General features: G+C 36.7%; 1 protein-coding gene across 2 annotated transcripts; it reads right to left on the bottom strand.

The window, feature by feature from the left end:
* Nucleotides 1-201: 201 nt before the first annotated feature.
* LOC129379649 (phosphatidylinositol 4-phosphate 5-kinase type-1 beta-like) lies at nucleotides 202-13,689 on the bottom strand. Of its 2 annotated transcripts, none has more exons than XM_055060446.1 (14): nucleotides 13,506-13,689; nucleotides 11,470-11,600; nucleotides 10,372-10,489; nucleotides 10,125-10,277; nucleotides 9,325-9,624; nucleotides 6,202-6,386; nucleotides 6,032-6,112; nucleotides 5,719-5,767; nucleotides 5,556-5,640; nucleotides 5,333-5,467; nucleotides 5,165-5,252; nucleotides 4,505-4,601; nucleotides 3,291-3,361; nucleotides 202-2,146 (listed from the first exon to the last, which is right to left on the bottom strand). In XM_055060446.1, the coding sequence occupies exons 1-13, from the start codon at nucleotides 13,575-13,577 to the stop codon at nucleotides 3,323-3,325; spliced, it is 1,533 nt and encodes a 510-aa protein (XP_054916421.1). In that variant the 5' UTR covers nucleotides 13,578-13,689; the 3' UTR covers nucleotides 202-2,146; nucleotides 3,291-3,322. The 2 variants fall into 2 exon arrangements, with proteins under 2 accessions (XP_054916421.1, XP_054916420.1); XM_055060445.1 differs by having other exon boundaries at nucleotides 3,291-3,351.
* Between the last annotated feature and the right edge of the window lie 1,847 nt (nucleotides 13,690-15,536).

The following is a 15,536-nucleotide window of genomic DNA, read 5'->3' as shown; positions in this document are numbered from 1 at the left end:
CTATGACAACACAGTTTGAAAATTGAATAGTTAAAAACAAAGTTAAAGGCTGAGATGCTCCGTCTTGACAGTTTGCATAACATGTTGCAGGAAGTTTAAAACTAATATTTCTACTACTGTATCTATCTATAGCATTTGTAGCTGAGAAATTAGCATGTCATGCTAACATGCTAATGTTCGCCTGTTTCTTCAAAGCAGTTTTCGTGCATATGGGTTGCTATGGAGACTTACTGATTAGTTCATGTCACAAAAATGTACAGCTGTGTCCAGATGCTACTAGGCTCACACAGTAACTACAAAACAGCTATGCTAATCTTTAGCATGCTAACAGACTAAGATCTTCAAATTAAGAAAGCTAATGTTTGGTATTATTTATTCATCCCTGAATTTTTATGTTTAACTTCCAAGCACTTAGACAATCTTAAATTGTCTTAAATTGTCCTGATTGTCCATCTGCTGGCCAATCAAGCAAAGTAATATTGTCACTGAAATAGATTTTGGTGTCTTTGACAGGCTTTGCAGGTTCCAAGTCCTGCTGGAAAATATCTGCATGTCCATAAGCTCTAGAAGGACCACAAATAATGTTAGACTGCTGGTCTTTAGAAAACCCAGTAGACCAAACCAGCAGTTGACATGGCGACCCAGACAGTCGCTGACTGGAAACTTAACGCTGGACTTCCACCTGGACTCTGAGACATGAGCCATGTTCAGGGATGGTCTCTCATAAGGTTCAGGAAATTAAATGTTGCATCCCAGGAAAGTACCTGATAGTTTTCAGGAATGTGGCTGGTAAGCTCTGGGAAAGGTTTCAGAAAGTCTAAGGTCAGCAACCGGTAAATTACAGGCAAAGGTGTCTGGTAGGTCCAGGGAAAGGTGCTGAGAATATTCCAGCATAGTTACAGAAAATTGCATGATAGTTTCCAGGATAGTACATGATAAGCTACAGAGAAGTATTACGCCAGTAACTAAGTTACTAGAAAGCACCACTGGATTTCAAGAAAGTGTGTTGTAAGTTCTTGGGAAGTGCCTAGTAGATTCCATGAAAATACCAGGATAGCACCTGGAAAGTTTCAGTACACTACCTGGAAGTTTCCAGGAACGTCCCTGGTAAATTCTAGGAACAGTTCCAGGAAAGCATCTGGTACGTTCTGATGATGTTCTAGGTTGGAACCTGATAAGTTCCAGCAAAGTCTCAGCCCAATAACTGGTAAGTTACAGGAAAGAACCTGACAGTTTCTAGAAATGTTTCTGTTAAGTTGTGAGAAATCTTCTACGAACGTTCCAGGACAATCCCTCACAAGTTTCAGAAAAGACTTAGAACATACCAGCTACATTTCTGAAAAATGCCAGATACTTGCCTGAAACTTACCAGTGATTAGCCTGAGAACATTCCTGGTTGGTACCTGGTCCATTCTCAAGCCAATAACTGGCAGGTTACAAGAAAAGTACCTGTAGTTTCCAGGGATGTGCCCATCAAGGTCCATGGAAGGTTCCTGGAAAGTACCGGGAACCTATTATGATTCCAGGATCAGAATAGGTTCCAGAAATATTTTAAGCCAATAACTGATAGGTTTCAGGACATGATCTGATGGGTATCTGGGAAAAGTCTCAGGAAGGCACCCAGTACAGGAAGCAGTAAGTTCAAGGAAAGTTTAATCTGTATTATTTAGTGCTATCAGATGTTTTGCATGATACTGTAAATATAGGAGAGCACAACCCTTCATTGAAATACGTTTTGTAAGTACACAGCAGTCCAAGCTGCACTGTGATGCTACAGGTAACAGAATCACCTCTGAACATCATTTCTGGGAAAGTAATCTCCGTCCTCAGGGATCCAGCCGCTGAGAAAGTTCCATATTTACATTAAAACAAAGACTAACAAGCAAAAGAGAACAAAGTGAAATTAAATATTTACTGCCAGCACAGTGAACAACAAAATGGAAGAGGGAGAAGCAGTGGCAGCTTAGTGTTTTGTTTTTGTCAGAACAGTGGATCTCAAACCACAAACATCTTCTATTAATAGAATGAAAATGGATCTACAGTGATTTGCCTCATTGATGATGACACAGAAAATGACGATGATGGAGGCGGCAACCAGCATGCTCCTGCTTGTAGTCTTAAAAGTTTGCTCATAGGTTCTTCCTCACTGGAAAAGAAAAATAAAACATAATTCCTATTTAATACCTTTCAGGAAAAACACAAATGACTATTATTCCTCCTACCTGACCCTTTGTGTCTCATAACTGAACTTTTTATATTTATTTAGCATTTATTAATGTCATTTGTTACATGTAAGTTCTTAGTTTTTGTATGTTCTGTTAAAAATTGTTGCAAAAATCCTACATTTATTATCTTTATAAAATAAAATCAGTTTTTAAAAACGTGCGTTGTCGCCCCCTGGTGGCTCATATTTGTTTCTCCACATATTTCTGCTTTTGAACGTTTTCAACTTAACTTGTCAATTCCAGGTATTTGTGTTATTTTATACTACAAGATGGCTGTTTTAAAATAAAAAGCTTCTTTATTGCATCTTAAAACTAAGCGGATTAACTGTTGCAAAGTATTTTCACTGTTTATATGCAATTTTCTATTATTTAATTTGACATTTTTAGTCAGATAAAATTTCTTATGGGTTATAAGATTGTTTATAATCCGCAGAAAGATTTATTTTGGTTCCAAATAGATTCAAAAATGGAGGAAAATAAACAAATAGGGTAAATGTTTTGCCCAAACTGGTAGAAGGACAGCATATAGAGAAGTTCATGCGAACTAAATTTCTTATTTGTGTCTGTGTTCCAGTTGTTGAATTTCTCTGTGCTCCGCCTGAGCCACTGAGATCAGATTAACTCGGACGTCTGCTCAACACAGGCTGGAAAACAGCGCCATATAAGCCCGAATGAGGATTTGATGGTTATGTAAGCAAATTCACTGAGGTTTTCCCAGGCTGGAAAGCAAAAAGGGAAAAAGTCTGAGTCACTCAGGTTGGACGATGACAGCGGGAACTTTTGACCCCTCGAAACCGCAACCATCAAGCGAGAAAGTATTTTAACGATGAGACAAATTGCATGAGCGTGACAAACAGGAAGATGAAGTCGTGTCATTAACAGTAACATCTCATGGCTGCAGGGGAGTTCACTTATCATGAGTCACTGAGTATAATCTACGGGTTTCTATTTTTGTCCCAGAACGTCTGATGAAGGGAAAACCGAAAGCCCAGAAGACCCTCAGCGTCTTTAAAGAAGAAAGAAACAAGTGAATGGAAATGTTTGTAGATGTAATTTAATGCTTACATTTTTATGGATGTTGCAACACAAACACGTGATCAGCTCCAGCTGGGTCGCCTGGGCGAGTCTGTGTGAGGCTGAAAATGTATTAAGGCCACATTTTGTAAAGAAATGTTGAATGTTATTTTTTTAAAAAGCTGGTAGCTTTAAAGGTGTATGTGATAATCTGTCAAAGAAAGGAAATATTAGAAGCTACACCGCCTACAAAAACAAAAGTATCTTAGAACTAAAATGTTGGCATCTGTTTATAAAAATATGAGTTTTTCCTCCTCTGTGTAACAATAAACTTAATATTTTAATAATATAGATAATAAGGCAGTGGTGGGCACACTTTTGCTAATATGCTAATAGTGAAGCTAACTTTTTGTTTTGCTTTTTCTTCCAAAACGTTTAGCACTTAGCTTCCAGGAAATTAATTTTTCCAGATATTTTCTCTGCTGTTTTGTAAACGAAGTTGAAAAAAGTTCGCCATCTGCGTTTAAATTTCGATTATCGACGATTAACATTTATATTCAAGCTCTTATTGTGAAGGAGGTAAATGCTGTTTCCGTTTCCTCTCCTCACGTTTTGTCCGTTTTTTCCACAATAACTTTATTTGAAATATGAAAAGTACAAGAACAAAATAAAAAACGGACACAATGAGATAAACATGCAATTATAGGGCATATTAGTTGCTACATAAAAATTAAATGGTTGCTCAAGGGTTGTAGTGTTACGAGGACAAATATAATTTAAAGATAGCGGGTTAGCATTAGCTTCTTCTAAATACTGTGTTAGCATCCCAGCACTAGCAATCAAGCATTAGCTTATGCTATTTGTTTATGATTAGAGCTTTCTGATTAGCATAGCTAACTTTTTCATCATCACTGCACATAACAAAAAAAAAATCTAGATTTTATTTATGTTTTATTGACTGCGGGGCACTTTTCATAATGTTTTCATGTGAAACATTATGAAAACCACCTGTCATTTTTTATTTTCTTCATTAATAATTAACAAGATGGATGGATTTTTATTTAAAAAAAAAAAAAAAAACCAGCCTGATGAATTATGAGTCTAAATCTTCTTTCTTCCATCAAGCACAAGTGATAATAAATTAGATTATCTCAATTTTTATTCTAGCTGGTCAGCAGTGTTGCATTTAGCAGAAAGGACCAACGCAGATCTCATAAAAATATATTGTTTATGATCAGTAACTTGTGGATAAAAACATTTCATACCAAGTAAACATCCAACTCAGAGTCTGACTGGCTCCTGCTGAGCGACGGCAGCGGATCATCCAGAGCTAAAGTGGAGCTGGAGTCCCGGCGATCTTCACTGGACAGAAGAAAAAACACATTTTAGATTTTTATGTACTGAAGGTTTTCAGAGTATTCATGTAATGTAATAAGTACATTACCTCAATTACAGCAACTTTTGTGGAAAAATTATGCACTTTTATATGTAAATTTACTTTAGGTACTTTTAGTAATTTTATTATTAAGTATTTCCAGTCTTACTTGAGTAAAATTTCTGGGTATTTTTCCCATTGAATGAAAAACAAACATGTTTTCCATGTCATTTGTTTTAATGATGCAATTTTAAAATATTAAATAATTGATAATTTGATCAGTTAGTACTTTTTACCAAATACTTTTTCACTTCTGAGTAATTTCTTGGATGAGAACTTTTTGATTCTTTTCTTAAAAACACAAATTGTTGTCACTTCAGATGCAAGACGTCTTAATGAAAATGACTCCAAAATTATTTTTACGTCAAAATCAGGTGAACCGAGTTCAGTATTTGCGGGTTTTCATATCAGGAAACAAAAGTTTTTTTTTCCTGTTATTGTTGAAAACAACAGGATGTGAGGCAAGATGGTTGCCAGGGAGACAAAGTACCTGTTTTCAGTTTCCTCGTCGTCGTTTCGGATGGATTCAGTCAGAGCAGATTTGGGGAGAAGATCCGGTTGTTTGGAGGAACTGTAAACTGTTGAAACACCAGAAAGGGAATCAGAAAGGATAAAAAGATATTTAGTTTTTAAAAAATGGGGGTAAAGTTTATGTTACAGTTTCCATCCAGGTTGTCCATGCTCTGTGCCTTCTTCTCCTCCTTCTCCTTCTGTATGGACAGAAACTCCTGAGACGCCGATTTCCCTGCATGGAGGGAACTCCTCTTCCTCTTCGAAGACGCCCCTCTTAAAGCTGACGTCACAGAAACAGAAAAGACAAACTCATCAAACACAAACCGACTAGAAATACATAAATAAATAAAGCAGAAAGTTAAACGTACGATGAAGCTTTCTGAAAACAGTCGTTCCCATGAATTTCAGAAACCTGTCTGCGTAAAAACCGGGCCTGTGGACCGATACGGTGTCCTGCAAGCAGAGAAAGGGTCAAATAAAATGTTTTTATGAATCTGTGGGTGAAATGGAAGCGCAGGTCGACAAACTGACCCCGTCGTGCACGAGAGCCTTCCAGGAGTGCTCAACTTTCTTAATGAACCTGGAAAAAAACAATAAAATGAGCAAAGATACAGCAAATGTCAACAGAAAACAATGGAAAGTGCCACAAGACCCATAAAAAAAAAATTACATTTCAGGTTATTGTCAAATTCTTTTTTTTCAAAGAAAGCAAAGAGAAATTTCTAAGTTTCTTTCTTGAAAATTTCAGAGATTAATCTAAAAAAAACCTCAAATGTTTGGCAGAAATTCACTCCTGTCTCTCCATCCACCAAGGCCTTAAAATGCTACCTGTGTTTTTTGTTACCTGTACGACTGAAGAATATCAATGATTCCTAAAAAGATGAGCAGGTTTTCATCTTTGTGTTTTGCAGGAATCCCACCCAACCTGTAGAGAAAGTGATGATTGTTTTGATACATTTAAACATATTTAGTGTGATTGGAGAATAATCCGGGTTTGTTTGTAACAAAACTCACGTGTCGTCGTCTGCGACCGGTTCTGGGTCCTTCACCGTCCCCTGGATGGACTCCAGGGCGGTGGAGTAGAGGACTTTCTGTCCTCTCCTGCTGTCGCAGCGGTTCCCTCGGCTCAGCGGCTTCCTGTCCAGCACATGGATGCCCAGCAGCAAACTGTAGTCCATGATCTTGAAGCTTTCCAGGACCTGAAGAGCCAGAAGTCAGGAGGAGCGTCGAATACCAGCTAGAAGACTGTTTGGAGCATCAATGAGGAATTCTCATGAGCTACGCTAGCTAATGCTAACAGTCATCCTACATCGACCAAAATATGCAAGATTTAAAGCTTTTATTTCAGTTTCTATATGATTTCTCTGTTTCAATGAGTATTTTCTATTTTCTCAAATGTTTGCTATGCTAATTCTGAATTTAAAAAGTTTAAAATGTTCAATTTTTTCAACTCAGGCAATTGAAAATTTGACTTTTCAAATTCAGAAATTTCTCAGATTAATAAAAAAATTTTTTCCAAAGTAAATTTTTGACTTTTCAAACTGAAATTTCTTTTTTTTTCACTGACCAACAATTAGCCATTAGCTTGACACTAAAGTTTTGATTAGTGCTTTTTAGCTTAACAGCAAATAGTTGTTAGTTTGACTCTGATTAGCCCTTAGCTTGACTCTGATTAGCACTTAGCTTGATTTCTGATTAGCCCTTAGCTTGACTCTGATTAGCCCTTAGCTTGATTCTGATTAGCCCTTAGCTTGACTCTTATTAGCCGTTAGCTTGGTCAGAATCTAGTTTATTAGCCAAGTTTGTAGCTATTAGCTTCTGCATTAGTGCTAAGATAGTTTCCATTGCATATATCGGTGCATGTTAAGTTAATATTTGGTGTTTGAATTTAAAAATAGGCAATTATAACATTATTTAGAGCGAATTTGCAGAATTCAGCTATTACTAGGTGGTTGTGAAGATCCACTGTAGGAGTATGCATTGAACATTACATCATATAGTTTGGAAAAAAAAATCTGAACAGGGATAAAGAGTGAAAATCCTTTACAATTGTTGAAATGTGACTTTTTAGAGTATTGTTTGAAGCATTTCTAGCTTAAAAAGACAGAAAATGAACTTTGGGATTCATGTAAGCTGGTATTAAAGTTTAAAAAGGTTAAACCAGAAAGTACAGAACGTTCTAAGCCTCTGAACACAAACAAAGAGACTCTTAATACCCCCAGTTACCCAACACACAGACTGATGTTACACACAGCCGACCGGTTAGAGCTGCTCAGGTGCTAATTCTTAATCAAGTGGCCATTGTTGCTTCTGTTTAATAAAACAACAGACAGAGAAGCAGGGATGTTGTTGCGGCGCAGCCTGCTGCTCTGTTGTGTTGCGTAACGTCATCAAAGTGGAGAATTGTGGGGTGATCATAGGCTTAGTGAGGAGCAAAGAGCGAAACCCGCTGTGGACTGAAGCGATAAGTTGATTGAGTCTCAGTTTCTCTGAGTGTTTGGTCCGGGGAATTTGATGGAACAACAAGCAAGTAAAACGAGCTGATAGTGGGAATCAGCTCCAGCTGCTGAGTCTCTCACCACTAATGAATATTTCTGTGTAAGCTCAGATTTGTTTCTATTAGAGATCAGCCGTTTAATCAGTTCTCTTCGCTCCCTTTGTGTTCACAAACCTTCATTTCTGTATTTTAGAACCACATGATCTTCAGTTACGTGGAAACATGAAGTTAAATGTAGATTCTGGAAACTTCTGCAGTTTTTCCTACAGCAATACGATGCAAACGCAACCACTTTTGTGACTTTGACTAGGCCTTTCTATCTAAAACCACTCTGGCTGTTGGCTTAGAGTTGTTGTCCTTTTACATGTTACAATCAGTAACCATCAATTTTACTCAAGAGTAGAAATACTTCCTAATAAAATTACTAAAGTAATAGTAAAAATACACATACAATACACTTATTTTTCCAAAATTAAGGAATTATGTATTCATAACAAGCTCCTACATTTTGCTGAATAGTTACTTGCAAGTTTTGTTTTATTTAAAATGTACAATAAAGATATTTGAATAGAAACTAGACTAAAAAACCACTTGGTAAGATTTTTTTTTTTTTGCAGAGTTGAATTCAGACCAGGAGTTTTCCCTTTGCTCATACAAACACGATGCTGTGTTGGAAAAACCCTTGAGCAACAGTGGAAGTGATATTTATGATTAGCGCTTTCCGGTTAGCAGCACTGCTAACGTTTAGTCTGCGGTTCCCACCAGACAACACTAATAAAAGCTGCTGTCTTACCAAGTATTTTAGTCTAGTTTGTAGTATAAATATCTTAGTTCACTTAAAATAAAAATCCTAAAGTGGGATGAAGAGATAAAATCCTTCAGAATTATTGAAATCTGACATTTTAAAATTTTGTTTGAAGCATTTCTAGCTTAAAAGACAGAAAATTAACTTTGGGAGACATTAAAGTTTAAAAAGGTTCAACAAAAAAACTTTGTATTAACTTAAAATATTTTTTCAGCAAAAAATATGAGCCTGTAGTAGTTAATAATTCCTTAATATTGATGAACAAAGTTCCTGTTGTAAGAGAAATTATCAACCAGTGGAACATTTTACCATATAAGGAAAAGTTTTGTTCCACTGAAAGATTATTTTACTAACAACTATTTAGGGATTATTTATTTAAAACAACTAAAATGTTCATTTTAAGTTAGTTTTGCATCAAATATGCCAAGATATTTGGAGTAAAAATTTGAATAGAAATACTTTCTAAGATTCATTCAGACTGAAAAGTTAAATTTGGTCGTCATGCTTTACCAACATGATGCTATATTTGTGTTGCATTTTAACATTTGTGGAGTTAATATTCATGATTAATGCTTTACTAATAGAAAACTGCAAAAAGAAAATGTTATTCTTTCTATTTCATAAATATTATCCATGTTAAAAGCCAAAATGTCTTGTTCCTCTGGCAGATTTGCTTATAACTAGAAGTTTTTCATCAATATTATTGACTTAAAACAAGCTGAAAAGTTACTTGTAAGTTAGTGTTGTCTTATTTTAAATAAACCGAGTTACTTCCACTAAAACCTTGAGGAATGCTTGGTGATATTTAGTGTTTTTGCAGTGCGTTCCTGCTCACCCTGCAGTCCCTCTGCAGCGTCTTCATCAGGGCGCTGTAGGTGTCCGGGTCGAAGAAAAGCCCGTCCTGGTGCATCTCCTGGAAGTCCAGGTCTTTGAACGTCGGCGAGTTCTTCACGCGCTCCTTGCGTGAAGCGCGGCGTTTGTAGGACGAGCCTTTCAGGTCGTATTTGAAGTGCATCTTCATGGCTCGAGGCAGAACGTTGTTCATCACCACCACGCGCACCGTCACGCCGCCGCACTGGATGCAGTAAAGGCCGTAAAATTTGGGCAGCAGCGTCCGCGGGTTCTGGTTCAGATTCTGAAATGAGAACAGAGCAGGGAAGACGACATGAAGACAAGGTGGAGTTTAATTGTTGACTTGGCGTGCAGAAACTATTGCTGGTTGTGCAGGAGGCTCCACTTCTGCTTGTTAAATATGTTATCCATCTGTTTGCATCCGTTTTATGTTGAGTTTATGTTGCTGTTAATTTTAAGTTCAGGGGTTTGATGCCCTAAAACAGCTAAAATCTCATTATCCATGATAGATGTTGTGCAAATAATGTAAAGAACATGTTTTGTATAGGCCATGCATTAATCCTAACCTGTTCAGAGAAGCTTAATAGGTGAATTTAAAAGTATATTTCTCAGTATATTTTTTCCTTATTAAATAAAATTTTGATTTGAAAACAGCCTTTAGTTTTTATCCTGGTTATATACGTGATCTAGAAGATTTAAGTGTCAGAAAACTGATAAGCGCTTTGTGGGAAGCCGAGCGTCTTGTGAAGTCACTGTTGGGAAACGTTTGACTGAGCAACCCACCATGTAGTAACCAGGAAGCAGCTTCTGCAGAAACTCCGCCTCTTTGTGCTGCACCGTCTTGATGATGAACTCGTCGTCGCTGGTGAGGTAGAACCAGGAGCTGCTGGCGCCGGGGTTGGACAGCTCGATCAGCGGCTCCTTACAGATGGAGTACTGAGACGGAGAGACGCAACATTTCGCAACCAGTTACAAGGAAACTCACATCAGCGCAGTGATGAGTCAGTTTGACGTTGTGGTTTCAGCTCACCAGATAGTCGTCAGGCTTGATGCCAAACAGCTCCCTGAAGTAGCGGAAGGCCAGCGGCGCGTACGTTTTCAGACGGAAATCTGGGAAATGATGCGCCGGAGTCAGGTTGCTGCCATCACTGGAGATAATAGTAATAAAATATGGTAGTTAGTTAACTGGTGAGGCAGTTTGACCAGTCAGAGGGTAAACCAAACATTGCTAAAGCGTTTTCCTGCAGCGTCACGTTTCCAGATAATGTCTGACCAAGCGTGACGGCTTGTGAAATTAAACCAACACCAATTTGTTCTGTATCAAAGCCTTTAAGCTACTAGAAATGTTCAAAAATATTTCATACAAAGTAAATTGTGCCACAATCACTGGAACACATGTTGGTAATATTTGTACAACTGGAAACTAGCAGGACAAAATCTATTACATTTCGTTAGGTTGGAGTTGAACCTTTAACTTTCTTCTCTCAGAATCACCTAGCAGGTTTTTTTGTCATTAGATCTGGTCAAATACTTTATTTGGACGAATAAAGTTGATTTTCCACATGGTGAATCATTTCCACCATAAATTGTTATTCAATTTATTTCATTTTTCTAACAGATCAAACTAGATTTCTTTCCAACATATCCTGGTATTTCATATTATCACACTAACAATTCATGCCAGACACAATTATAGTGCATCTGTAAGGTAAGTCCCTGCAGCATTTAGCAAATTATACATTTATGTTTGTGATGGTAGAACAGAAAGTCTTAGTTATACCTCAGAGAAACAGAAAGTTCAATCATTTATCGGCTTTAACTTATTTGGTTGAAAATAATTATAATGTATTTTTCTCTCTATTTAATGAATAAAACAAATTAACGGTTTGTCTTTAATTTGATATTGTGCAACAGAAACCATTAATTCAGTCCATGTTTGACCAGTTTGTATGTTCATCCATTCTGCATCCATTTAAGAAGTAATAGAAAATGTCTTCGGCGTGCAGCCGCCCCCACAGGACGTGCGGCCATGGGTGGTGAGCCATTTCACCCTTAATAAAAACCCACCAGTGGGTAACTGACAGTTGATCTTGATTTACCTCTATTTGTACTGCATGTAAATGTTTACCTGGGTAGGAAGACGGTTTCTACCATGGAGAAGTCCTGCATCAGAACATCTCTGTCTGGTTTGGAGCTCAGGTTTCCAACAGCATAGCCGATTCCCAGCTGGATGGCTCCTTTCAGGGCCTCTGCTGTGGGCTGACAGACACATTTATAAATAATAAAAAGAATCTAATTACTTCTTTCCTGTCTGAACGCATAACTTTTACATTTCCCCCTCACGAACAGGCTATATTTAGCATCTGTAACATTTGGTCTAGTAGAAAGTGTCGGGGTTAGCACGTTCCCCTCGGGATGAATCATGTTAATGACTGTTGACTCCCTCAGCTGTACTTGGCTTTGTGTTAATTAGCTTGTAAACATGTTCAGTGGTGGCGGTGACCTCATAAACAAACAAATACTTAACACTTTCAGGCTCACACAGAGGCTGTGTTGTTGTTTGGGATTATGCTAACATGTAGCCGCTAACGGTTTGCACCACTTGCTAACTGAACGTTAGTGTAAATAGCCTAGATCCATTTTGGGAAAAACACAATATCATGTTCCTCTTCATATATACTGGTCTAGTTCAGCATGTAATCTGATCTTATCCGTGTCAATTTGTTTGTATTTTTAAAGTGACACCTACCTATAGCCTGCAGCTTCTTAAAGCTAACAGCTTCTTAAAGCTAGCAGCCTTTTAAAGCTAGCAGCTTCATAAAGCTAACAGCTTCTGAAAGCTAACAGCTTCTTAAAGCTAGCAACTTCTTAAAGCTAGCAACTTCTTAAAGCTAGCAACTTCTTAAAGCTAACAGCCTTATAAAGCTAGCAGCCTTATAAAGCTAGCAGCCTTTTAAAGCTAGCAGCCTTTTAAAGCTAGCAGCCTTATAGAGCTAGCTTGCGCAAACAAGAAGGAAATTTAAAAAAAACAAAATTTATTGACAATATTTTATATTTGGCAACATATACACATCAAACTATACAAAATTATTAGCTTTTACTGTGGAGGACAACTGAACTTGTTCATTTAATCAAGACAGAATAAAGAAAACATCTATATTTCTAAGTGCTAACAAATAATGAAATGTAACATTTAGCATTGTATGATAAGATTTAAGTCTCAAAATAATTACGGGATACTACATTTGATTTAGAACAGTTCATAGATTCATCAAAGTTAGGAAAATACTGCTTTTGATGGTTACAGTTAGCCTAAAGATAACTCCTACATTTTAAAACTGGCTTAGGAATCCCCAGAAATGTTTATTTGAAAAGTTTAATATTGACCTAAAATAAAAAAAAAAAAAAAAAAAACATAAATCACCAGAATACTATGAAATTAGGAGTTAAGATTCAAAACTGACCAGTTTACACAAAGATCTACAGTTGTCTGGAAAAAGTTATTTACATTCTTTCCCCTTCAAAACCGATTTTAACGAGATATTATGAGGTTGCTCGAGATTAATTTTGAAAACCATGATGACATCAGTACCAGTCATTGTAAAAATCGTCCCAAATTGCAGGTCAATTATTATATACAACCAGCAGCAGGAAATGACCTAATTCTTTATATTATGGATTCAACACAGATTTGTAAAAATATTTCAGACATTTTAATAATCTTGCAACTGCTGCAGATTACACCAAACTAGAATATATTGAAAGGTTCATATTTAAATGTCTAGTTTAGCTAGTTTGGTGTTTTTCTGCACTGCCCTGTGTTTTCATTTTTGTAAATCTTTTGTTCTGTCTCACTTTATGCCGTAGCGGCTTAAATTTCTCACTTGTGGGACTAATAATGGATTATTTTATCTAATAAAACTATTGAAATCTTGTAACTAGAGTAAAGTGAACTCATTGTCATGGCTAAACCTTTTAAATATTTTGGCCTGATACCAAAACATTTGCATTGATAAACGACTCTCACATGAAGCTTAGGGAGAAAGTTGCACCTAACATTTCAACATTAGAAATGCTGATGATAATTAAATATTTCTGAGATAGTAGTTTAAAAATCCACTAGAAAGTCAGAACTAATTTGACAAATGATGGATTTTGTTTTACCTTTTTGTGATCCTTTGACGTTTTAGAGGTTTTGGTTCCTCTTCCTTCCTTGTCGACGGTCTCCGTTGACATCTTAGATTTAGAGAACTTATTCAAAGGGAAGCTCGGCTGTTCTTCCTCCAACTTTCACTGACTTCCTGTTTTATTGAGCTCACTAATGAATGAACCAATGATGCACAGCTTCACGATTGATGGGCTTCATGGAAACTTCATTTCCCCAGCTGGCAGCTCCTGTAGAGAGAAGACATTTGCATGAATATAATCATATCAGTTTGGTTTGTAGAAACCAAAAGAAGATGTTCATTATTTTCCTTGCATGGAGCCTGACCTGTACAGGCTGTTCTGTCTGAGCTACTTCATAACTCTGAGGTACTTTTCAGTTTTTGTAAGCCTGTAGCTCCAGAATCCTCCACAATAACCCTTGGTCCCAATTAATAAGGATTGTTAAACCTGTTACACACACACAATAAAAAAATCTCCCATTTTTAGAACAATGAGCAGCAATCAGGGCTTACAGCTTAGATCCCGAGTTTCCCAAAATGCAACCCGGGACAAAACAAAGGATTGTTCACGACTGAGAAGGTTTCCTCATCTCTGTGATCTTGGCTCTGAAGGTTCTGGGTTCAAATCCAGATCCTGGATGAGGTTAGCATGTTGGAGAAAAGAAGCTCTGTTCAACTGAGCGAGCAGAAAAACAAACTACGTATTACAGAAGTAAAGGAGAGAAGTGGTGAAATTTCAAAGGAACTGACTATTCAGGGCATCATAATTTGTGAAAATCAGTTTAAAGTTTAATATCTTGTCATGCACATATTTTACTCTTTATTATTTAACATTTTTCATCGTTTTAGCATAATGGTAAAGGAGCATAAGGAGCCTGTGAGACAGGAAATGCTAACATCTACTAGCTAACATCTGTTTTATCTGAATCTTAACTTGTTTACAGACCTGAAAGTTAAATCAGCAATAAATACATTTATTGTTGATTTAACCTTCTGGCATCATATTTGATTTTATTTACTAAATTCACACATAGCCATTGTAATTATGTATCAGCCCAGCTTAGCTAACTAGCATTAGCTAAGCCAGTTGTTTTCTGGTAAGTAGATTAAACCTGAAATTATCATTGAAGCTGTTTGTTTTATTCTAAAAACTCAGTTTTGTTTTTCATCTGGAGCAAAATAATGAGTTTTATTCACCTGACAGTTGTTCTTAATCACATTTATGCTCCAGACATTGATTACAGTTTGTTTTATCTGGAGCAGATATAGTGATGTGCTTCATAAAATGGTGGATCTACACTCGTGTGAGATTATTTATATAGTTATTCAACTGGGTAAAGTTAACACTCTTCTCATATGTTACTGAACCCAGATTATATCTGGTAAAGGTTATTGTTTGTAGTGATATGTAATTTTTTCCCCCAATTATTTCCAAAACAAACATGTTTCTGTATTTGAACCAAGTGTTTTTAATGAAAGTGACATGAATTTCTATCATTTTTCACTGTATTTTAATCCTCATTTAACTCATTTCTTTCCAGATGTTTTTTTTAATCGGCTACAAACTCATTCAGTTAAAACCAGAACATACTTCTATAACAAACCACCAGAAATTATGAAACTAACATTTTTTTTCTACCCATTTTTTGTTTCTTTTGGTTTCTGATGCAAGAGGCACTTTCATACTCAACACATTTAATCTTGTTTTAAAGATATCTTTCAGATTAAATGTTTTTGGAGCGATGAGTAAACTTGCAGAAAGCGGCACAGACAACCAGCTCTGTTTATTTTAAGGTTCTGCTTCAGGATGTGGTTTCGTGGTTTTGACTCGAGGAGAGGCGAACTGGGTCGAGAAGGGTCGTCAAGATAAAGAGAAACGTTTTTCAGGGATCTGCTCTCACAGCTTGACGTTAGTTTCCATATTGATATTCAAGGCAGAAAAACCTGAAGGGAAGAATAAACCTTTCATAAAAACGTGACCCAGTGAGAGTTTTTGGTTTCTGGCTGATGATTTGGTTTGTAGATGGTG

Source organism: Poeciliopsis prolifica, unplaced genomic scaffold (assembly GCF_027474105.1).
Source record: "Poeciliopsis prolifica strain line A6 unplaced genomic scaffold, Auburn_PproV2 SCAFFOLD059, whole genome shotgun sequence".
Classification (NCBI taxonomy): Eukaryota; Metazoa; Chordata; class Actinopteri; order Cyprinodontiformes; family Poeciliidae; genus Poeciliopsis; species Poeciliopsis prolifica.
Note: the sequence above shows the minus strand (reverse complement) of the source record. Positions and strands in the feature narration are given on the sequence as shown.

Bases quoted from the DNA above. Each gene is read 5' to 3' on its own strand.
- LOC129379649 (XM_055060445.1), bottom strand. From the start codon at position 13,577: ATGTCAACGGAGACCGTCGACAAGGAAGGAAGAGGAACCAAAACCTCT. The intron at 5,768-6,031 runs GTAACAAAAAAC...GTTTTTTTCCAG, and splicing joins GATATTCTTCAGTCGTACAG to GTTCATTAAGAAAGTTGAGC. The intron at 5,468-5,555 runs GTACGTTTAACT...CTGTGACGTCAG, and splicing joins TGTTTTCAGAAAGCTTCATC to CTTTAAGAGGGGCGTCTTCG.